The sequence below is a fragment of the Hyperolius riggenbachi genome, chromosome 12 (assembly GCF_040937935.1).
Source record: "Hyperolius riggenbachi isolate aHypRig1 chromosome 12, aHypRig1.pri, whole genome shotgun sequence".
In the NCBI taxonomy this organism is placed as follows: domain Eukaryota; kingdom Metazoa; phylum Chordata; class Amphibia; order Anura; family Hyperoliidae; genus Hyperolius; species Hyperolius riggenbachi.
In genome coordinates this window covers 128549702-128574962 of record NC_090657.1, presented here as the reverse complement: position 1 = coordinate 128574962, position 25261 = coordinate 128549702, and the positions used below count along the sequence as shown (strand labels likewise).

Here is a 25261-nt window from a genome sequence, read left to right as displayed (position 1 = left end):
CATCCACCCCAGCAGCCAGTGGTTAGCCCTCCCTGGACAAGAGCGTTCTGTCCCTCAGTCCGGCATCTGGGAGCATCTTAATGGCTGCCTTGGAGGAGATTATGGAGCCTCATGTGGAGGAGGTTGGGCTCTGGCCAGCACAAGCAGATTTTGAGGATGAGGAGGATGAGGATGTGTCTGGGCATGTTGTGGTGGAAGAGGTGGTGGGTGGGTCAGGAGAAGAGAAGTTTTCTGATGAGGAGGATGATTGTCAGGACCGTCCTTATGTGCCTGAGGTCCCGGAAGGCAGCTTGGAGGAGGATGAGGCACAGGAGCATATGCAATTGTAATTGTATTGCCACATGTCAGGCAGGGACAGGTCCAGCAGTGGGCGTGGAACACAGGCCGCTGCTTCAGGCGGCAACGGCATCAGCAGTAGCAGCACCACCAGCACGCAACCCGCAACCAGAGGGAGAGCCGTCGCCAGACCCTCTGCGCACCGTAGGGGGGTGTTTATGTCCCAAATATGGAATTATTTCCATTTGTCCACCCTGGATGCAAGCTGTGCAGTGTGCTTAAAAAAACCTTGAGCCAAGGGCGCAATGCGGCGAAGATGGGTACTTCATCCCTCCAGACCCACCTGAAGAGCTATCACCAGAAGGCTTTTGCAGAGTTTAAGAGGCTGAAAGACCAGGAAGGGGGTGGTCAGTGCAGGAGACCCACCATGCAGAATTCAGAAGCAGCAGCATCCCTCCCTCATGGTCATCAAGCCTCTGCAGCACGCAAACGCGCCTCTCCCTCCAGTGCGCCCTCGGCAGCTCATGCCAAAGACATTTGAGGCTTGTGAGGCCAGCCAGTCCTCATTGACCTCCTCTGCTCCCTCCAGTGCTCCCTCCTCAGCTTTCTGTGGCAAATGCCCAGCTACCACTACTTTTCAAGGACCGCGATCCCAGCACTGCATCAGTTTGTGGTGGCAAATGTGGCCCATTGGCTCGACTACATCGTGAGCGAGCGGGTCCATATCACCATGGACTCATGTAGCAGCCGATTTGGGACAGGCCGCTACCTGTCCATTACTGCGCACTGGGTCACATTGGTGGAAGGGGGTGAGAAGAACTCAGCAGCAGCAGCTGGCACAGCAGCAGGCCAGCTAGTGGTGCCACCACGCGGGATCAGGGGGAATGCAGCAAGCTCCTCTGATCCTATTCCCTCCACAATCTGCAAGTAAGCCCGCCTTAGCACCAGCGCAAAGCCACGACACTGTCAAACGCTGCTGAAATTGATCAGGCTGGGGAAGGAGAAACTGACGGCCACCCACATCCTGGCCACCCTCAGGGAGCAGGAGGAGAGGTAGCTGACCCCCAGAGGCCTCAAAGTTGGTTACGTGGCATCCGATAATGGGGCAAACCTGGTGGCCGCACTGCACCTGGAAAAACTCGAGCACAACCCCTGCTTAGCCCATATCCTCAATTTGGCGGTGCAGCACTTCCTGCACACCTACCTGGGGATGGAGCGCCATTTCTGCTGCTCTGCCACTGCCTCTGCAACCCTGGCTAACATGCAGCAGTGCAAGGGCTTTCCATCACAACGCATGCCCCAACTCGCTGGAACTCGACCCTGGTGATGTTGCAGCAGCTGTGCAAGCACAGGATGGCCATCACCAAGTACATCTGTGAGGGAAACATCTATGCAGGGGAGCCTCTAGACATAGGCAGTACAGGCCATTGCCTGGAGTGCCATTGGTCCTGGGGGCGCCGTATTGCTGGATTAAGCCCCACCCCTAAATTAAGCCCCACCTCGTGGATGTTCTATTATTTTCTTCTTCTGCATCTACTTAGAGTAAGTTGGAGTCAGCTGCCACCTCTGTGCATTGTGCATCTTTCTTTCCCCCTTTGTGCCTCCTTCTGTCCCTTTTGTGCCTCCTTTTGTCTCCCTGTGCCTCCTTCAGTCCCTTGTGCCATGTCTGACCCCCTATTTGTCTTTCTGTCTCCCTTTGTGCCTCTTTCTGTCTCCATGTGCCTCCTTTAGTCCCCATGTGCCACCTCTGCCTCCTTCTGTGCCGCTTCTGTCCCCCTTTGTGCCTACTACTGTTTCCCTGTGCTTCAATCTGCCCACCTTTGTGCTTTTTTTCTGTCCCCTGCGTGCCTCCTTCAATACTCCTGTGCCTCCTTTTGTCCTTCTTTGTGCCTCAATCTGTCCCCATTGTGCCACCTCCTGCCCCACTTTGTGCCTCCTTCAGTTCCCCTGTCCCTCCTTCTGTCCTCTTTTTCACCTCCTTCTGGCCCTCATGCCTTCTTCTGTCCCCTGTACCTCTCGCTGCCCCTCTGTGAACCTCCTTCTGTCCTCCTGTGCCTCCTTCTGTCCTCCTTTGTGTCTCATTCTGCCCCCCATTGTGCCTCCTTTTGTCCCCCATTGTGCCTCATTCTATCCCCCTGTGTGCCTCTTGCTCTCCCCTTGTGCCTCCTTCTGACCCTCGTTCCTCCTTCTGTCCCCCTGTGCCTCCCTATGTCCCCCTGTGTGCCTTCTTCCTTACATGTATTTTCTTTCTCACATGTATTTTCTGGTAAAACACTGCCACAATAAGTGTAATTTCTGGTAAAACGCTGCAGCATTACAATTATTTTCTGGTGAAACATTCCGTGTTATGGTTGTTTCTTGGTAAAACGCTGCCGCATTATGAATATTTTCATGGGGGGGGGGGGGGGGCGCCACAGGTTTTCTCGCCTGGAGTGACAAAATGGCTAGAGGCGCCCCTGCATCTATGGCTCCACCAACCTGAAGCTGATCTCAACAGCTGAGTGGACACACATGCAGCAAGTGTTCCTGGTCTTAGTTCCCTTCCTGTAGGGAACCAACATGGTGAGCCGGGGGAGGGCATCCGTCTGCGAATGGGTGTCCCTGGTTTCCCTTCTGGACAGAGTGCTGTGTGATCTGATGGTAGAGGGGGAGGCAGCCCTGGCCCAGCTGGATCAAAAGCATTTGGCAGCATAGTCCAGCTCACAGGAGGAGGAGGACTACTGTCAGGCTGTGGAGAAGGAGTTGGGGGTCCCTAACCTGGATGCTGAAGGGGAGCAGCAGAGCGCCGCTGGTGTTGTGCAAGGGTGGCGGTTTCAGGAGGACATGGTGCAGAAAGACAAGGACAGGCATGTCCTCTAGGACAACGACGACGACGATGTGTCTGTCAATGCCTGCCTCTTCCCCATGGCTGCGCACATATTGCGCTACCTTCGCTGGGACCCCGAGGTGATTAAAGGGATGCATGAAAGGGAGAACATCTGGATCACCTTGATCCTGGACCCACATCTAAAGGGGAAGCTGGGACAGTTCATGTTGCCATCCACCACCGAGCAACGCACAAAGAAGTTGCGGGGGGGCCTTCTGCGCATGTGCATCAAACGGTGCCTGGTGAACAGCTTCTCAGGTGTATAGATACCTGGATATCTGCCAGTGCCTATCCTCAGCTGGATTGCTTATACAGCTTTGATAACGTCCATACAAATGAAGAAACGGCACACCACTGGCTGCAAAAAACTTGCTGTGTATTATCAAACAAGAACATTACATGTTACAGATAAACATCATTCATCAGGTGTAAAACAGTGGTGAAGCATACATACACCGGTATAAATACAAGTTCAAGTGTAGGCAACCCTTAACCCTTAGGGGCAACCACATCCATGGAATAGATCCATCTTGCCTCCTTTTGTTTTAATAATTTCTCCAAATTACCACCCCTACTACTGTCCTGCTCCACTTTTGTGGAGCAGGACACAATGCTGTACAGTTAAGATGGTGTGTGTTAGAAGCCCTGAATCCTTCGAGTAGGGGTGGTAATTTGGAGAAATTATTAAAACAAAAGGAGGCAAGATGGATCTATTCCATGGATGTGGTTGCCCCTAGAGGCATGAATGAGAGATTGCCCCTTAAATGTTTTTTATAGTGATGTGTCCAATATGCTCTGTTTGTAATCATCAATTGTTGTAATAGTGTTGTTATTTGTACTAGTTTTTAACCACCTGTTTTATTTATAGGTGGTTCTGTGGCAGTCCTAGATGGGAAGTGCCAGGAGTACGGTCAGTTATGACCGTTATGTTGTACACTTTTGGAAGAGTAATTGTTTAATAGGCGGAGCAATTAAGGGTGGGGTTGCCCACACTTGAACTTGTATTTATACCTGTGTATGTATGCTTCACCGCTGTTTTACACCTGATGAAGGATGTATACCTGTGTATGTATGCTTCACCGCTGTTTTACACCTGTTGATGGATGTTTATCCGTAACATCATATGTAGTGTTCTTGTTCAATAATACACAACAAGTTTTTTGCAGCCAGTGATATGCCGTCATTTGTATGGCCCTTGTGCACAGACTGCAGGAAGCATTCCCCCAGCCTTCCACCCCCACTGTTGCTGTTCTGCCAACCCAGCAACAGGTGTCTGCGGCCCCCAGCAGCAGCATATGAAGAGCCTGTATGCAGTGGAGCTGCAAAGCAGAGGTGCAATCCACAGCATCCTCTTGCAACCAGCACCAGCGACTGACCAGCATGGTGTCTGACTACATGAGGTCATTCACCGGGCTTGACACCAACAGCTCCGGGCAACCTAAGGAGTACTGGGTCAGCTTCCGCTGATGTTATTTACTACTAAAGTCTGTGTTCCCACCGCCAGCATCCGCGGACAACTCTGATGCCATGTCATTGCTGTTGCTGCAAAAAAAAAATAAATCTGGATGTTTTTGTGGTGTCGTCAACTCATCCACCTTCCGGTGGTACCACCGCCAGGTGCCATTGGGACTCATCACCTGCTTGCATGGTTGTAGTTTACTAGGGACCGTGTTTAAAACCAATTATTACCAATTAATAGCCACATTTAAAGTGTTAATTTAACTTTAAAATTGATTTTCTCAAAAACTGAAAGTTCTTTTTGAATTTTTTTTCTTTGAAGTTGTAGCCACTTCTCACCTTTATAATCCATTCAATGTTGGTGATTGTAGCATGTATGGGGGCTTTGCTATTAACATTAAAGTCAAATTTGTGATCACGGCTTTTACCGGCAATCACAGCTAAAATCCGATTCGAATTCAGAGTTCTATTTCAGATCCGGATCACGATATCGTGATCCGGATTTCAATACTGCCGTGGAAGGATTTACTCGAATCCGTGATCGGGAGTATCCGAGCATCACTGGGCTGCATCCGGGGGACCCAGCAGTGTGCAGTGTCTGTTGGGATTGTCTGCCTTGAGACATTGCCACCAGCAGAGCCCAGATTCACCAGAATGGCCTTGGTAGTGATCCTTGGATTCTTTTTCACCCCTCTCACTAGCCTCCTGGCCAGCACAGGTGTCACTTTTGGCTTCCGAGCACGTCTTCTGAGATTTTCCACAGTGCCGAAAATCTTGTATTTTTAATATTACTTTGCACTGTAGACACTGGAACCTGAAAACATTTAGAATTTAAGCTACCATGCTTATATACAAGGACTAACCAATGAGAAACAAACAGAATCAAAAGTAACCAATGACATACCAGCGTGTCAGCAGGTGAGCTGACATGCAACACATACTACATGGCCAATGTTTACAGCGGCGGAGCGCATACTGAGAGCACGTCTGCCATCTATCCAATGGGAGCTGAACGCCAGGCTGCGCTCCAGTGACGTCAGCGGCCTGCCGAGACCCAGAAGCTTGCGCCTCAGTCCGGGTCTCAGTGTTCCGCCGCCGTGGATGCCCCGATGATCTTACAGGTATGAATAATTATGGGCAGCACTGTATATGTTCATGGTGTTATATAGTATACAGAGGCGCCAATAGAGTAAAAAACAGTACCAATTAAGAACAATAAAATTGTGGGTGGCAAGGATGGACTTGCCCGCTAGAGTTGGGCCGAACGGTTCGCCTGCGAATGGTTTCATGCGAACTTCAGTGGTTCGCGTTCGCGTCCCGCAGGCGAACTTTTGCGGAAGTTCGGTTCGCCCCATAATGCACCATGAGGGTCAACTTTGACCCTCTACATCACAGTCAGCAGACCCAGTGTAGCCAATTAGGCTACACTAGCCCGTGGAGCCACTCCCCCCCCCCTTATAAAAGGCAGGCAGCGGCGGCCATTACGGTCACTCGTGTGCCTGCGTTAGTGAGAGTAGGGCGAGCTGCTGCAGACTGTCTCTCATAGGGAAAGATTAGTTAGGCTTAGCTTGTTCCTGGCTGCATACCTATTCTGTTCTGTGAACCCACCACTGCATACCTGTTCTGTGAACCGACCACTGCATACCTGTACTGTGAACCCACCACTGCATACCTGTTCTGTGAACCCACCACTGCATACCTGTACTGTGAAACCACCACTGCATACCTGTACTGTGAACTCACCACTGCATACCTGTTCAGTGAACCTGCCACTGCATACCTGTTCTGTGAACCCACCACTGCATACCTGTTCTGTGAACCCACCACTGCATACCCGTTCAGTGAACCTGCCACTGCATACCTGTTCTGTGAACCCACCACTGCATACCTGTTCAGTGAACCTGCCACTGCATACCTGTTCTGTGAACCCACCACTGCATACCTGTTCTGTGAACCCACCACTGCATACCTGTTCTGTGAACCCACCACTGCATACCTGTTCAGTGAACCTGCCACTGCATACCTGTACTGCTCAGTGAACCCGCCACTGCATACCTGTTCTGTTCAGTGAACCCGCCACTGTATACCTGTTTAGTGAACCTGCCACTGCATACCTGTTCTGTGAACCCGCCACTGCATACCTGTTGTGTTCAGTGAACCCGCCACTGTATACCTGTTCTGTGAACCCACCACTGCATACCTGTTCTGTGAACCCACCACTGCATACCTGTTCAGTGAACCCGCCACTGTATTCCTGTTCAGTGAACCCGCCACTGCCGTCACTACACAAACAGCTGTTTGCGGTGTGTTACACGGTGAGTTTGGTGTGTCAGTGTGAAGCAGTACCTTAATTACAGTGATACAGTGGCTGGATAGTGTACTGGTTAAGGCCTCTGCCTTTGACATGGGAGACCAGGGTTCGAATCCTGGCTAGGTCAAGTACCTATTCAGTAAGGAGTTCAAGGCAAGACTCCCTAACACTGCAGGGTGGCCTCTTGAGCACGTCCCTGTGGCTGCAGCTCTTGAGCGCTTTGAGTCTGACAGGAGAAAAGCGCTATACAAATGTTTGGATTATTATTATTATTATTATTAATTACACTACCTGATTGATGTATACACATGCAAGATGTTTTAAAGCACTTTAGGCCTGTCATTTAGCATTCAATGTGATTTCTGCCCTTAAAACGCTGCTTTGCGTCAAATCCAGATTTTTCCCGGGGACTTTTGGCGTGTATCCCACTCCGCCATGCCCCCCTCCAGGTGTTAGACCCCTTGAAACATCTTTTCCATCACTCTTGTGGCCAGCATAATTTTTTTTTTTTTTCAAAGTTCGCATCCCCATTGAAGTCTATTGCGGTTTGCGAACTTTAACGCGAATCGAACCTTCCGCGGAAGTTCGCGAACCCGGTTCGCGAACCTAAAATCGGAGGTTCGGCCCAACTCTATTGCCCACCCAACAAAAACACAAGCACTGATTCAAGTGTAATATAAAAAGCATACATTTAATTAGTACTCCTAATAAAAACAATTTGAAACGCGTTTCACGGGTCTCAAGCCCGCTTCCTCAGGCAAAAAACATAAATAGCAAAGGATAGATTTTTTTAATATATCCTTTGCTATTTATTTATATGTATATATATTTAGTCATATGCACAGGTTGAGTAATTACATGTGTAAAAAGGAATTTTAATTATGGTGATTACCTATAGATATGCTAGACTCTCTCGATGTGTATACAGATGTATGTGCCTACATACTACAATAACTTTGGGGGCCCTATGGAGTCTAGAGATATTATTACATAATGCAATGCACCATACTTTGATCAGAATTTTATATATGTCATTTATGAGAATTTATTTTTGTTGGTTATTATATAGGTTTTTGTTTTTGTCTTTAGGTTTCAGTTGCTCCTGCCTGTATGTTTTTTGCCTGAGGAAGCTTGAGACCCGTGAAACGCGTTGCAAATTGTTTTTATTAGGAGTACTAATTAAATGTATGCTTTTTATATTACACTTGAATCAGTGCTTGTGTTTTTGTTGGGCGGGTAAGTCCACCCTTGCCACCCACAATTTTATTGTTCTTAATTGGTACTGTTTTTTTACTCTATTGGCGCCTCTGTATACTATAGTACAAATTGATCCACCTGGTGGATGGGTGTTGACATCCTCTTTTTGTCCTCCTACGGAGAGCGACTTTTTAACCTGAGCTAGGACTGGTCTAATCTCCTCGTCTGCGATTGAAGTGGTTGCCCTATCTCGGCAACCCAGACTTGTGAGTATAACTTGGACTATCCTTCTACCTATGCTTATCATATAAACAATAATACACTATTAGGGGCTCTCGATTGTCTCTCTCTTCTTGTTACATGTTCATGATGTTAGCAGTAGTTTAAGTGTTAGCTAAATTATGCTATGTTATATGCTTATGTTAAAAAGAATGCTGTCAGTACCTCACAGTGATGCTTGTTCATGCTGTTCAGTTCTTATTGCGACAATCTTAATGTCTGATACTGTACTAGCAGACCCAAGCCCGTTTAAAAACGGGCTCTAGGTCTGTGTTTTCTCGCCGCCGCCTGTTACTGCGCGTGCACCTGCCGCACACTCGGCCACCCGCTCACACGCCTGCCCGGCTCCCTGGACCCGGTCCTCCTGTCTCTGTGAGGCTGGGTCCCTGCTGCGCACAAGCGCAGTAGCAAAAAGCACAGACCCAGCTACACAGGGACAGCATGTGTATTGCCGTAGAAAAGTGACACCACTTAGACAGCAATTACAAGTTCTTTATGATCCCTCCAATCATCAGACACAATCAATAAGGTTAACAAGTTTATTGATACAAGATATAAAATACAATCTACAAAGTTATCTTAAAGAAGGCAAAGATTAAGAGTACAATAAAATACAATATTATAAACACATCACATCACCTGGTGTTTCTAGGTGTCCGCTCAAGGTTGCAGCTAACTTCTATCTATCTTACGTGAGTAAGGCCTGGGGCACACCAGAGGAGTTTTTTTGAGCGTTTTGAGTTTTTAAATCTGCTGCTAATGTTATCCTATGTGTCTGTGCACACTGGAGCAATGAGGTTTTGTAAAAAATCCCATAGCATTACATTGGGAAGAGCTTTTGAAACCTCTAAAAGCTCTTCCCAATGTAATGCTATGGGGTTTTATACAAAACCTCATTGCTCCAGTGTGCACAGACACATAGGATAGCATTAGCAGCAGATTTAAAAACTCAAAACGCTCAGAAAAACTCCTCTGGTGTGCCCCAGGCCTGACTCTTTCTCCGCGACGGCTAAGAAGTTCCTTGGGCAGAGCAGGCAGTCAAGTCAACGCTGGATGGCCAGTCCAGCGAGAGTCCAGAGAATTCTCATCCTCTTGAAATAGCAGCTGGGTTTCATAGCTTTTCCTCCCATAGACCATCATGGAGCCCCATGTTAGCCTATGGAGTATGGGAAAGCCCCTCTTAGGCCCAGTGCACACCAAAACCGCTAGCAGATCCGCAATACGCTAGCAGTTTTGGGAGCTGATTTCAGAGAGATTCTAGGTATGTTTAGAGAGGTTTTCTAAACATACCTAGCGGATTTGGGTGCGTTTTTGTGTAGCAGATTACACATATTGTTACAGTAAAAGCTGTTACTGAACAGCTTCTGTAACAAAAATGCCTGGCAAACCGTTCTGAAGTAGCATTTTTCAGAGCGGTTTGCGTTTTTCCTATACTTTACATTGAGGACGAAACGCTTCCGAAATCCCCAAACGTGCAGCAGGAGGCGCGTTTGCGGCTTGGCAAAAACCTCAAACCACCGGTGTGCACCATCCCATTGCAATACATTAGCCAAGCGTTTTTCCAAGCGGATGCGGCCGGCGGATCGCTCCAAAAACCGCTCGGTGTGCACTAGGCCTTAGACAATCAACAACTGATAATGGCTGGAATCACACCAGAAAGAGTCCTCTCTCGGCCATCCTGGATTGACAGATTTACAGCCTGCTCATAAGTGATTCTTCTGTTATTAACACAATTAGGTAGTCATACTTGAATATAATCACTTTAATTATAACCTTACATGTCTGCTTTCAGACCATTCTACTATCGTACATTTAATCTACAATATCTCTATTTTCATACTCAAAAGCGTATTATCAGTTAAACAAGGGCAATACGCCCTGAGCTATATTAGCACTCATCCCACATTAGTAGTTATAATTGTACTTTGCGCTAATGTGACCTAAGGACACATCTGGTATTAAATTCTAGTAAACAAGTGTTATGGAAATCCTCCAGACCCAACCCAAATGAACCAATGTACAGATCCGAATGAAAAGATTCACATACTAGATGGCTCACTACAGCACTACAGCACCATTAATACAATTGGGCGCATAAAATATATAGCACTACAGCGTGACGCAGGAACACAGGGGTTTTATTATAGAGGATTTACAAACTTGCTATTAGAGACGGCCTGAACCGTTCGCTGGGCTAATCTATCTGGGCCCTGTACTACTTCCGGGTCGCTATGACCCGAAGTAGTACGCCTGCGCTGGCCCGGCGGTGCGCATCCTATATCGCGCTCCTGTTGCCGGGCACTCTCTGCGTATGAGCGTGACGTCACTCATGACATCACGTACATGCGCAGAAAGTGCCCGGCAACAGGAGCGAGATCTAGGACGCGCACTGCCGGGTTAGCGCAGGCTTACTACTCCGGGTCATAGCGACCAGGAAGTAGTACAGGGCCCAGAGATGCTGAGATGTTCGCCGGCCGGCGAACGGTTCGGGAACCGTTCGCAACATCTCTACTTGCTATATGCCTGTCATATTATATGATGTGTTTACCACTTCGCCTGTTTTGCTTGTAGAGCTCAGATCCGCTTGACCTGCCACGGGTTCCATAGCAGCGCTTATACTGGAAGTAATTACTTCCGGTATATGTGCTGCTATGGGAGCCACGACAGGTCTACAAGCAGGACAGATGAGGGGGGCCTGGTGAACCCGCCCTGTTGCATGAGGCGGCCGCCTCTTGCTTCAAGAAGGTAAGCGGCAGTCGGGTGAGGGGGAGGGGCCAGGGGAACCTATCTTGCTAGCCTATAATGGGGCAATTATACTACCTATACTGGGGGCAACTATACAAGCTACCTATACTGAGGCAACTATACTACCTATACTGAGGCTACTATACTAGCTACCTATACTGGGGCAGCGAAACTACCTATATTGGGGACAACTATACTAACTACCTATACTGGGACAACTATGCTATCTATACTCGGGGCAACAATACTAGCTACCTATATTGGGGCATCTATACTACATACACTGGAGGCAACTATACTAACTACCTATACTAGGGACAACTATATTAACTAGTAACTTCCTATACTTACAGCAACTATACTAACTCCCTATACTGGGGGCAACTATATTAGCTACCTAGACTGGGGTTACTATACTGGCTACCTATGCAGGGGACAACAGTATTGCCTACCTATACTGGGGGCAACTATACTAGCTACCTATATTGGTGCAACTATACAGGCTGGCTATACTGTGGGGGAAACTATACCTGGCTACCTACCTATCACTGAGGGTGAAAATTTCCATGTGCTGTGCGATCATTCCAAATTTGAGGGGGGGGGGGGGGGGAGAATGCACATCCTCACAAGTTTGCCTTAGTCAGCAAAAAGTCTACAACTGGCCCTGCTGATATAGTAAACTTCTGATATAGTAAACTACTTTTACCGGTCCCTTCCAGTTTACTATGAGAGGATTCTACAGTATTTGTATGTCATTATGATATAATGACAATTTACTAATATTTAACATTTAATTTAATCACATGGTTAAAAAAATATGTAAAACGTATATTTTTCATACATAGTACATGCATTGAGTTCAATTTATTACAGCACTGAATAAAATCACATCGCTTCTTTCCCACAGAGGATGTGTATATGTCCTCCGTATGGGCAGCATGGTGGCATAGTGACTAGCACTGGTTCCCCAGTTCGAACCCCAGCCAGGGCACTATCTGCACAGAGTTTGTATGTTCTACCTGTGTCTGTGTGGGTTTCCTCCGGGCACTCTTGTTTCCTCCCACATCCCAAAAACATACAGATAAGTTAACTTCCGCCATCTAAAATTGGCCCTAGACTTTGATATATACACTTCATAATACATACAGTAGATATACGACTATGGTAGGGATTGTTAAGTGACAAGCAGGGCCGGATTTACCATAAAGCACTGTATACGCGTGCCTACAGACGCCTGATAATTTAAAGGGGCTCACTCCTTTCCTAACAGGTGTCCCGAGCAGAACGTAAATGAGAGTTTACTCACCCAGCTCTCAGTAAAACACTGAAGAGATGTCCCTTCAGTCAGGGGCACCTCCTGCTACTTAATACTGAGGATACCTCTGACTACCTAATGCTAAGGGGCACCTGCAGCTAACTATGATGGGCAAGGGAAGTAAGGCAGAGGCGACAGCCAGCACACTTGCGGTGTGGTTCGGCGGGGGTTTGTAGGTTCATGGAGGGAGAAGTCTAGGGTGCCAGGATATGTGCCTATAGGTTCCTGTGAAGTAAATCCAGGTCTGGTGACAAGACACTATACTCTGTACAGCGCTGTGGAAGATGTCAGCTCTATATAAATATGAAATAATAATAATCACTTATTTTTCTACATGAGCGTTTCCATCATACTTGTATAAGAACTATGTATAAAATGTATCAGACCTAAATTTGTACATCCTAAGGATCTAACATCCAAGCACAAGCAAAGCAATCTAGTATATGCAGCACAGTGTGTCCTGGCATTGAGGCTCCTTTCACACTTACCATGTTTTCTTGAGTCACAGTACCCCCCCCCCCCCCCCCCCTTCCCCCCACTGCAGCTCATCACAAGGGCACTGTAAGTCTATTGGGACTTAAACACTAAGGCGGCGTGATGACAGAAGAGGCGAAATCGAAACAAGGCCATAGCAAACTCTGCAGTGCATTGCCGCATGAACCCTGTCTACCGAACGGATTATGCAGCAATGCGAGTCTATGGCAATGTGATAAGTGTCACCATGTACAGCACACAGAAAACTCGGCACCCGGCTGGGGTATCAGGATCAGTTTGCTCCACCATAAGGCAAAATTGAATGCTCTCACCTGTATTCTCCTTGTTGTGGCTCCAACGAGACATGCTCACAGTCATATGAAATGAAGAAACACTTGAGGTTTGTGCAAAAAAAAGATGCACAGTGGGGACACTCATCCAGGTACTCTTTAAATATACATCGGTGTATACATCAGCTTATGATTGGTGTGGCAAGTAGGATGAGGTGGGTGCAGGGGTGACAGAACTGACATCCCTGCAGCTACCTATCACACCTACCACTCCAATCATAAGTTGATGTATATGACGATGTATATTTAATTAAAGTGAACCTGGATGGCGGTACCTCGGATGAAAACAATAAACCAACAGTGAGACAGTGCCAAGCCTGCATCTTTTTTGCACTATGTGGTAAGTGTGAATGCGCAACCACAGTTGCGGCGCACAAGCACAGAGCAATGAAACTTCAGTGATGTACTGACTGTCCAGCAGGGACCACATCACTGTGTGGGATCACATATTACTCGGAAGGGTAATATGCAAGGGGAAATGGTGTGGTGCGATTGTCCAGCCCTGGGCTTTCCTGCCACAGGACAATATCATTGCACCATGCAGCATGAAAGATTTGCATGCTAAGCAGACCTAGCAACCCTGTGTAAGTACAGTAGTAGCAGTAGGGTATTGTACCGTGTTAGCCATCAGTAAAAGCAAGAAGTTTTAAATCAGGATGATACCATTTATTGGCTAACTAAAAATGAATAAAAATAAGCAAGCTTTCCGCCTTGCAGCCTTCATCGGGCTTATATCCTGTTAGTTTGCAAGCTGGTGGTACAGACAGCTTTATACATGCAACATCAAAAGGGAAAACAGATATTTTTTTCAAGCATAAATACATGTCATTAAGATGCCTTAATTCAAACAGACCATCTAAATGGGGTTAGAGGTTGTTAGCTAAGATAAGGATCCTTGTTTACTCCATGCTCACAGACCTGGGATTAGGATTGACCCAGAGGTATTATAAATACGGACACAGCATGGATGATCTTCATGTCACTGCCCTGAAGGGCGGCTTCAAAACGTCAAATGATCGATTAATAGCAGAAACAAAATTTATAAATTGGTTCAAAGCTGTGCAGAACGGTTTGCATAAGGACAACAACTTCTTATATTGGTATGAGGCTGATGATATTTCAACTTTCTCAGCCACAGTCTGGTTTTCCCTTTTGATGTTGCATGTATAAAGCTGTCTGTACCACCAGCTTGCAAACTAACAGGGTATAAGCCCGACGAAGGCTGCAAGGCCGAAAGCTTGCTTATTTTTATTCATTTTTAGTTAGCCAATAAATGGTATCATCCTGATTTAAAACTTCTTGCTGTGTAAGTGACACTATGCAAAAGAGAAATTCTGCAGAATAAAAATAAGACTGTACCTGCAACTCAAGGAGGAGAGGCACTCTTTTGAGGAAGGTGATAGGCACATTTAAGACAAGTTAAACAGTCTATATCTGCATAATGAGTATCAATTGGCTAGACTTTTTTTCATCAGGCATTATTCTAGTGAGAGTGTCACAACGCAATAATGAAGAAGTAGTCCATTCAGCATCATTTGGCATTACATACGCAGCACTAACCCGAGGCTCGCAACCTGGAAAAACTGGTTTTAATGCTATTTGTGTCAGCTGCGATAAACATTGACACTGCTTGGCCAAACTGGCCAATCTGTATTTGCCACTAATTGGTTCAGTAAAATCAAAATTTCATGTCTATGACCACTTTTAGAAAAATTAGAATTGGGAATTTTTGAAGAACTGCCTATTTCAAATGTCCTTGCAGAGGCCTTGAGCTTTTCACTCTTCACTAAATGAGATCTGTTATATCATCAGACAATGCACTGTTGGGCTACAAACACAGGTGTGCACCTAAAAACACCGATGTAAAGCTATTTATAGGAATTTACAATTGTAATATTAATAATAAAAGGGGTTCACTACTGTAACTCCTTTAGTATAGCATCTCAATGACTTAAACAGGAAAATGCAAAATCAAGTATACCTCTACTTTTCCAGAGCAATCTGGGAACCTGGGGTCTCTGGGGATTTCACAAAGGTCCCTCTGACCATCGTACACTGCACACAAAAAAAAGAAAAAAATAGCATCAGAAAGCACAGAAAAGTGATCTCATACATCCCATCTCACATTTATCCCTTTCACTGTCAAGCACGTACTAGGTATCTCGTGGCAGGTAAGTGCTTTTACTGTCAGCAATGTACCTAGTAACCTATTTGGCAGTTTTGGACGAAGGAAGCAGCAGGGAGGAGGGCCGACATAATTCCTCCCTCCACATGGGCCCCCCTCCTCTGCCTCCCTGAATAGTTGGAGCAGCTCCTGTCACCCCCCCCCCCCTAAAAACTGGAGCAACGGTGCAGTGTGTAATTACTCACCCGATCTCTGGCTCCATGTCCCACGCTGGCAGCATACGCGTCATACAGATATCGGGAGAGGAGAGAGGTGCCTGCTGCCGGAGGGGACACCGCATGGAGCCAACAATCAGGTGAGTAGTTACACACCATACCTCCAGCTATTCAGGGGGGCTACAGGATAGGGGCCCATGTGGAGGGAGAGAGGATAATGTCAGCCCCCCTCCCACAGTGACACCTATACCTGCTACCTATACTGAGTGCTCCTATACCTATTACATATGCTGGGGCAACTTTATCTGCCACCTATACCTGCTACATATACTGGGGCAGCTATACCTTCTACCTATAATATACAGAGGCGCCAAAAGTATAAGATTAGATTAAATGAGCTTAAAAACCAACTTAAATGGCAAAATTGAAGGAGGAAGTGGTGGTCTTACCTCCCTCAAGCAGACACGACAACTACTGTGATTCAGACAGTCAAACACATTTATTAGGAACTTCAAAAAGAAATGCAACGCGTTTCGCAGGTTCAACCCCGCTTCATCAGGCAATATAGGGAGGAGTATCACACTGAAAATGCCAGAGACCAAAGTATGAATACACTCGTACAATCATAAATGTGTTATTATATAATATTCAAAAATAGTGATTTCAATATAATAAACTGAGTTCAAATGCAAAACTATGGATTAAATATATAAGGTAAGCCCAGGATTTAATTCATTTCAGAATAAATGTATCTTGGAAAAACAAATATACATAGCCCAACATGGCAATGCATATGGTTCCCTCAATTAACTCAATAAATTGAGTTCAAATGCAAAACTATGGATTTTGTATATTCAGTATGTCAATAACAAAACAAATCTCAGAACAAATGTATCTCGGAACAACCCATAGCCAAACATGGCATTGCAGAAAAATTGCAGCAAATGAGTGATTGTTTTAACTGATCTAATGCAACATCCATGTGCTGCATAAGGATTGAAGTAGTAGGTGTTTAATAATAAATAATAGTGTATTCAGTATCAGGTATTTGTCCTGGATAAGGAGTGACTTAACTAAAGGTAATAAAGGTTTTGCTGGTATCACTCTAAGGATGTGTAAAGCATGATTATACAAACTAGGAGTCAAGATTCCAAAAGATGTAGCAAAGTGACTTACCAATCTGCACAAGGATTCAAATTAAGCACCTCTGTAATGAAAGAGCAAGCTATAGCAGCTTAAATAGGTGTTGGGTGAGTATGGGCCAATCAGGGACTGCCATGTGGACAGTGTGGACAGGCCAGTGATGTAACCAGTGATGTAATGCTGGGCGGGGAAGGGGAAAAAAAAAAAGGGAATTGTGTTTTAAAAATTCTTAACTGAGGAATGGTAACCTCAGTGGTAAGCATGACCAGATCTGGTAATATAGTACTAAGGTCGGGGCTTCATTGCCTAATGTAGAAATAGACACAACAACAACATTTGCATAGATCATCCAATAAATATTCAATAAAAATTATATATAAGATAAAAAATATAAAAAGTTATAAAATTAATTGATACATATATAAAAATGAATAGTTACCTAAATTAGGAAAGAATACCTAAAAAGAAAAATGCGAGGGGGGGGGGGGGGGACAAAAAAGGGGGAAGAGAGGAGGGGGGGAGGGTTTGGGAAACAGCTGTTTGGACTGACAATTTAGCATAAAGCCAATTATATGAACAAATTGTATACAGTGCATATCATATATCATATTAAAATTATAAAAATGTAAATATAAAATATAGAAAGAATTAAGAGAGAGGACTAGTTAAAAAGTCTTAACGGAATGTGGATAGTAATAATTCAATCGATTTTTTCTAAAACTTCGTTGAGACCCTCAGGAACTAGCGTCCTGAGGGTTTGGATCCAGTACATCTCCAATTTTTTCAGTTTGTCATAGGCCGCTGGTTCTGTTGCATTAATTTCATCTATTAGGGTGATGGTGAAGGTGCTGGGGTCCCCATGGTGAATCTGGTGGAAGTGACGTGAAACACTGTGCAGGGGGAATTTGTGAAGAATATTTCTTTTGTGTTGGCCTATTCTGCTACGTGCCTCCTGTGTGGTTCTGCCTACGTACTGGAGACGGCAGGCACAAGAGATCAGATAAATGATGAATTTGGATTGGCAAGATATACGTCTTTTTATACTATATTGGATACCAGTGGTATTGGACATGAAAGTGGAGGTGTTCAGTACAAATGTACATGCTGCGCAACGGGTCTGGCTGCAGGACCATGAGCCTGGCATCGGTGGATTGGAAACAGGTGTATGGTTAGTTTTATTGCAACGTAGTTTGCTGGGAGCTAAAAGGTTACGAAGGTTTGGGGCTCGTCTATATGTGATGAGGGGACGGGTGGGTAATATTGGTTTAAGGTGTGGATCCTGCAGGAGAATTTCCCAGCGTTTTTGTAATATAGATTTTATGCCTTGATGTTCTTTGCAATATCTAGTTATGAATCTAGGTGGGGGTTTATTGGGGACATCGGTGCTGGGTATGTTCTGGGTGGTGGGGGGCGGTATTTTGGCTTTGTGTCTGGCATCGCGAATAAGTTTTTTAGGATATTTTCTATCTGAAAATTTCTTAGTTAGGATGTCGGATTGTATATTGTAATCGTGTGGGTCGGTGCAATTCCTGAAGATACGTTGAAACTGATTGTAGGGAGTATTCTGGATCCAGGGGCGATGGTGAAAGCTGTTAAAATGTATGAAATTATTGGCATCTACGGTTTTAAAAAAAGGTTTTTGTTTTGATTTTGTCTTGTTCTATAAAGATGGTTAAGTCAAGAAAATCAATGGAGGTGGGTTGATGTTGGGAAGTGAAATGGAGGCCAGCTTTATTGCTGTTGAGGAATGTTATGAAGGAGGGGATAAGTGTGGTGTCACCCTTCCAAATGAAAAACAGGTCATCAATATATCGTTTATAGAGTATAATGTTATCTTTAAAAGGATGGTCATTCTGGAATAGTTGTAATTCTATCTAACCCATTGTAAGATTTGCATACGAGGGGGCAAATGAACTGCCCATCGCTGTGCCGCTGATCTGGTGGTAATATTTATCATTAAATGAGAAAATATTATTGTTCAAGATAAATTCTGTACATTGTAAGAGGAACTGTTGTTGGTCGTATGGCATAGAGGGAACTGTAGAAAGGTAGAATTGTATGGCTGTTAGGCCAAACTGGTGGGGAATGTTAGTATATAGTGATGTAATATCGCAGGAGAGCCAGTGATAATCCGGGGACCAAGAGGTGTGGGTTAGCAGCTGTATGAGGTGATATGAATCTTTGAGATATGAGGGTAGATTGGTGACTATAGGCTGTAGGTGTCGGTCAATGAAGCGGGAAAGGTTGCTGGTCATGGAGTCAATGCCGAAGATAATGGGTCTACCAGGTGGTTTCTGGAGATTTTTATGGATCTTGGGGAGATAATAGAAGAACTGGGTTTTGGGGTGGTGATTAAGAATAAAATTGCGTTAATTTTTTGTAATGATGTCTTGTAGTAAGGCCTGGTTGATGAAATCTTTCAAAATTGTGTTTATTGTCTCGGTGGGGTCAGAAGAGAGGGAATTCTAGTGTTTAGGATCATTAAGAAGTCTATCTGATTCTTCCAAGTAATCTAAACGGTTGAGGAGGACAATGCCTCCCCCTTTGTCTGCCAGTTTGATAACCAATTGACGGTCTTTGAAGAGTGATTTGAGGGCGAAGTTCTCTTTGGGAGTAAGGTTGGGTTTAATGGTGGGGGTGTACTGTTGTAGGGATTGTAGATCAACTAGGACTAGGGAATAGAAAGTGGAAATAAAGTTGCCCTTGGAAGCTGTGGGGTAAAACCAGGATTAACCCCTCAAATGAGTGATGATGTATTTCTCTACTTGGATTTCGTTCTCATCTGTTGTGATGATGGGTAAAAGGTCGTTGTTGGTGATAATCATGGAGGTGGATGGGTGGAATTCTTTTTGATGGCGAAATGCCTTTTCAGGGTCAACTTTCTAATGTATGTATTAAGGTCTGTAAATAGTTCAAACATATTTGTAGAGTTCAGGGGGCAAAACGAAAGGCCTTTATTTAGTAGGGTTATTTCATGTTGAGTTAGTGTATGATCCGACAGATTAAAGATGCATTTGGTGGGTTGATCAGGAGGTATTAGTGGTGGGTTCTTATTCTTTTTGTTTGTTCCTCTCCCCCTGGTGCCTCTCTTTCTGTGACCAGGGCGAGTGGAGCTGGTTGGGTTTAACCGGGGTGGTGGGTCCTGTTTTGGGAGATGTCTGTATGGGGTTGGTTGGGGTTGTAATTGGTATCCTGGAGGTTTGTTAGATGAGTGGGTGAGGTGATGGTCCCCTTCTGGGAAAGGGATGTGGGAAGGTCTAAAAAAGAAGAATTATTAGAAAGGCTGGGTTCTTGCTGTAGGGATGGGGCTTGGTGTGAGTGAATTTGGATGGGTTTGAGAAATTATCTCATAGAAGTTTGAATGGTTTTGGAAGTAAGAGGAGGGAATTGCTGTGTGGGGAGGGCTTTACAGGGTCTCTGAGGGCGTGGACTGAGGGAGGGTGGGGATTTGGGCGGTGGGGATACACTGTCATATAGACTAATTTGGGAGATTCTGAAATCTGCAGGGGATGTGAGTTCAGGTGCTGTACTGATGGTGTGTTGGTGTATGATATTGTGGGCGAGAGCTGTGGGATTGGTGATGGACGGGTCCATGTGTGGTAATTTGGCTGCTTTAGTGTTGTGGGTGGGTGAGGTATTGTTGGGAGCTTGGCCTGTCGTCTCCAGTAGATCGGCAGATTTGTCGGGGCTACTGATTTCAATGAAAGGTCTCTTCTTGGGATTGGGCTGATTGGAGTTGAGTGCTGGGAGTAGCCTGGGAGTGGAGTGGGTGATGTTGGGTGGTGCTGTGGGTTGTATACCGTTGGGAGTAGGGGTGATGTTGGTGTTAGGTGCATTTGGTAGTGCAGGTAGTGTAGAAGGTGTGAGAGTCGTGGGTACTAAATTGATGGGAGGTGGGTGGAATAAGGGGGGTGGAGGGAAAGGTGGATATTTGAAAATGTGTGGTGGAGGGATGGATAAACTCATGAGTGGGCGTGGTGTGGATGTCGGGAGTGATTTAGGTGGTTGGTGGTGAGGGGGGTGCGGAGGACCATTTGGGGGTGGACGTGGTTTGCGTTCCCTTTCACGGTGCTCCGCGCATGCTAGGCGATCTCTATTAAGTTTTTTTATCCTGTTATCTATAGTGTCACGTTCAAACTTTTTAACTTTCATAGTAAGATTGGACATGAGGGGTAAATATTGGGGTTGTCAGTATGGAGGGACAGAAAGTCTTTGCAATTGTTAATCACAGGCTGTAGATCATTGACCAGGGAGGTACGTTTTTTGATAATCCTGGTCATCATGCCTTCTCCGCAACTTTCTAGATACTCGTACCAATCTGTACAGTATATGGGATCATTAGGAAAGGCTGAGAGAGTTTTTACTCTAATACCATCTGGGGAGATTTTCTCATTGATATAACTTTGCTGCATCGCAATGTCAGCTAAATGAAAAAACTCATCTTTGAGGGCATTTTCTAGCTGTATGAACGTTGGTTTGAGGTCGACGGGGGCAGATGTTGCCATATCGTCCCTGACGTGATTGGTAGGGACAGCCGGGGCCTCCGGGTCACGGTTGAACTGTGCGAACAGGTCGATCCTGTGTGTGGAGCGGTCTGTGATGAACTCCATATTGAGGGTCTACGATTGGTGTTGATGCTCGGATCCGTAGATGGGCCAAGTACACTTGCAAAGAGATAAAAACAGGGAACACCAAGAGCCCCAATAGTGTAATTCGTACTGGACAAGGTGGCAATAAGTTTGTATTGCTAAATACTCACAAGTCAGGGTCACCAGCAGGCAACCACTGTAAAGGCAGGTGGGGAGATTGTCCTGACCCCACTCAGGATTAAGAAGTCGCTCTCTGTAGACAGGAAGAAAGGGTAGCAACCCTCCGCCAAGGGTGGACTCAAAATTGTATACAATGAACACCCCACCTCCATCGATTTTCTTGACTTAACCATCTTTATAGAACATGACAAAATCAAAACAAAAACCCTTTTTAAAACCGTAGATGCCAATAATTTCATACATTTTAACAGCTTTCACCATCGCCCCTGGACCCAGAATACTCCCTACAATTAGTTTCAACGTATCTTCAGGAATTGCACCGACCCACACGATTACAATATACAATCCGACATCCTAAGTAAGAAATTTTCAGATAGAAAATATCCTAAAAAACTTATTGCCACCTTGTCCAGTACGAATTACACTATTGGGGCTCTTGGTGTCCCCTGTTTTTATCTCTTTGCAAGTTTACTTGGCCCATCTACGGATCCGGGCATCAACACCAATCGTAGACCCTCAATATGGAGTTCATCACAGACCACTACACACACAGGATCGACCTGTTCGCACAGTTCAACCGTGACCCGGAGGCCCCGGCTGTCACGTCAGGGACGATAAGACAACATCTGCCCCCGTCGACCTCAAACCAATGTTCATACAGCTAGAAAATGCCCTCAAAGATGAGTTTTTTTTTCATTTAGCTGACATTGCGATGCCGCAAACTTATATCAATGAGAAAATCTCCCCAGATGGTATTAGAGTGAAAACTCTCTCAGCCTTTCCTAATGATCCCATATACTGTACAGATTGGTACGAGTATCTAGAAAGTTGCGGAGAAGGCATGATGACCAGGATTATCAAAAAAACGTACCTCCGTGGTCAATGATCTACAGCCTGTGATTAACAATTGCAAAGACTTTCTGTCCCTCCATACTGACAACCCCCAATATTTACCCTCATGTCCAGTCTTACTATGAAAGTTAAAAAGTTTGAACATGACACTATAGATAACAAGATAAAAAAACTTAATAGAGATCGCCTAGCATGCGCGGAGCACCGTGAAAGGGAACGCAAACCACGCCCACCCCCAAATGGTCCTCCGCACTCCCCTCACCACCAACCACCTAAATCACTCCCAACATCCACACCACGCCCACTCATGAGTTTATCCATCCCTCCACCACACAATTTCAAATATCCACCTTTCCCTCTACCCCCCTTATTCCACCCACCTCCCAACAATTTAGTACCCACGACTCTCACACCTTCTACACTACCTGCACTACCAAATGCACCTAACACCAACATCACCCCTACTTCCAACGGTATACAACCCACAGCACCACCCAACATCCCCCACTCCACTCCCAGGCCACTCCCAGCACTCAACTCCAATCAGCCCAATCCCAAGAAGAGACCTTTCATTGAAATCAGTAGCCCCGACAAATCTGCCGATCTACTGGAGACGACAGGCCAAGCTCCTAACAATACCTCACCCACCCACAACACTAAAGCAGCCAAATTACCACACATGGACCCGTCCATCACCAATCCCACAGCTCTCGCCCACAATATCATACACCAACACACCATCAGTACAGCACCTGAACTCACATCCCCAGCAGATTTCAGAATCTCCCAAATTAGTCTATATGACAGTGTATCCCCACCACCCAAATCCCCACCCTCCCTCAGTCCGCGCCCTCAGAGACCTTGTAAAGCCCTCCCCACACAGCAATACCCTCCTCTTACTTCCAAAACCATTCAAACTTCTATGAGATAATTTCTCAAACCCATCCAAATTCACTCACACCAAGCCCCATCCCTACAGCAAGAACCCAGCCTTTCTAATAATTCTTCTTTTTTAGACCTTCCCATATCCCTTTCCCAGAAGGGGACCATCACCTCACCCACTCATCTAACAAACCTCCAGGATACCAATTACAACCCCAACCAACACCATACAGACATCTCCCAAAACAGGACCCACCACCCCGGTTAAACCCAACCAGCTCCACTCGTCCTGGTCACAGAAAGTGGGGCACCAGGGGGAGAGGAACAAACAAAAAGAATAAGAACCCACCCCTAATACCTCCTGATCAACCCACCAAATGCATCTTTAATCTGTCGGATCATACACTAACTCAACATGAAATAACCCTACTAAATAAAGGCCTTTCGTTTTGCCCCTGAACTCTACAAATACGTTTGAACTATTTACAGACCTTAATACATACATTAGAAAGTTGACCCTGAAAAGGCATTTCGCCATCAAAAAAAAAATTCCACCCTCCCTCCATCCACCTCCATGATTATCACCAACAACGATCTTTTACCCATCATCACAACAGATGAGAACGAAATCCAAGTAGAGAAATACATCAACACTCATTTGAGGGGTAAATCCCGGTTTTACCCCACAGCTTCCAAGGGCAACTTTATTTCCACTTTCTATTCCCTAGTCCTAGATGATCTACAATCCCTACAACAATACATCCCCACCATTAAACCCAACCTTACTCCCAAAGAGAACTTCGCCCTCAAATCACTCCTCAAAGACCGTCAATTGGTTATCAAACCGGCAGACAAAGGGGGAGGCATTGTCCTCCTCAACAGTTCAGATTACTTGGAAGAATCAGATAGACTTCTTAATGATCCTAAACACTATAATTCCCTCTCTTCTGACTCCACCGAGACAATAAACAAAATTTTGAAAGATTTCATCAACCAGGCCTTACTACAAGACATCATTACAAAAAATGAACGCAACTTTATTCTTAATCACCACCCCAAAACCCCGTTCTTCTATTAGCTCCCCAAGATCCATAAAAATCTCCAGAAACCACCCGGTAGACCCATTATCTCCGGCATCGACTCCATGACCAGCAACCTTTCCCGCTTCATTGACCGACACCTACAGCCTATAGTCACCAATCTACCCTCATATCTCAAAGATTCATATCACCTCATACAGCTGCTAACCCACACCTCTTGGTCCCCGGATTATCACTGGCTCACCTGCGATATTACATCACTATATACTAACATTCCCCACCAGTTTGGCCTAACAGCCATACAATTCTACCTTTCTACAGTTCCCTCTATGCCATACGACCAACAACAGTTCCTCTTACAATGTACAGAATTTATCTTGAACAATAATATTTTCTCATTTAATGATAAATATTACCACCAGATCAGCGGCACAGCGATGGGCAGTTCATTTGCCCCCTCGTATGCAAATCTTACAATGGGTTACATAGAATTACAATTATTCCAGAATGACCATCCTTTTAAAGATAACATTATACTCTATAAACGATATATTGATGACCTGTTTTTCATTTGGAAGGGTGACACCACACTTATCCCCTCCTTCATAACATTCCTCAACAGCAATAACGCCGGCCTCCATTTCACTTCCTAACATCACCCCACCTCCATCGATTTTCTTGACTTAACCATCTTTATAGAACATGACAAAATCAAAACAAAAACCTTTTTTAAAACCGTAGATGCCAATAATTTCATACATTTTAACAGCTTTCACCATCGCCCCTGGACCCAGAATACTCCCTACAATCAGTTTCAACGTATCTTCAGGAATTGCACCGACCCACACGATTACAATATACAATCCGACATCCTAACTAAGAAATTTTCAGATAGAAAATATCCTAAAAAACGTATTCGCGATGCCAGACACAAAGCCAAAATACCGCCCCCCACCACCCAGAA

General features: G+C 45.3%; 1 protein-coding gene across 6 annotated transcripts in view; it reads right to left on the bottom strand.

Moving 5' to 3' along the window:
- The window catches only part of MGAT5B (alpha-1,6-mannosylglycoprotein 6-beta-N-acetylglucosaminyltransferase B), a 1094162-nt gene that overhangs the window by 848683 nt on the left and 220218 nt on the right, over nt 1-25261 (bottom strand). For all 6 annotated transcript variants that reach the window (XM_068263667.1, XM_068263670.1, XM_068263672.1 and 3 more), the window contains one exon: nt 15253-15326. In XM_068263667.1, coding sequence (XP_068119768.1) covers nt 15253-15326 — 74 coding nt within the window. The remainder of the gene's footprint in view (nt 1-15252; nt 15327-25261) is intronic.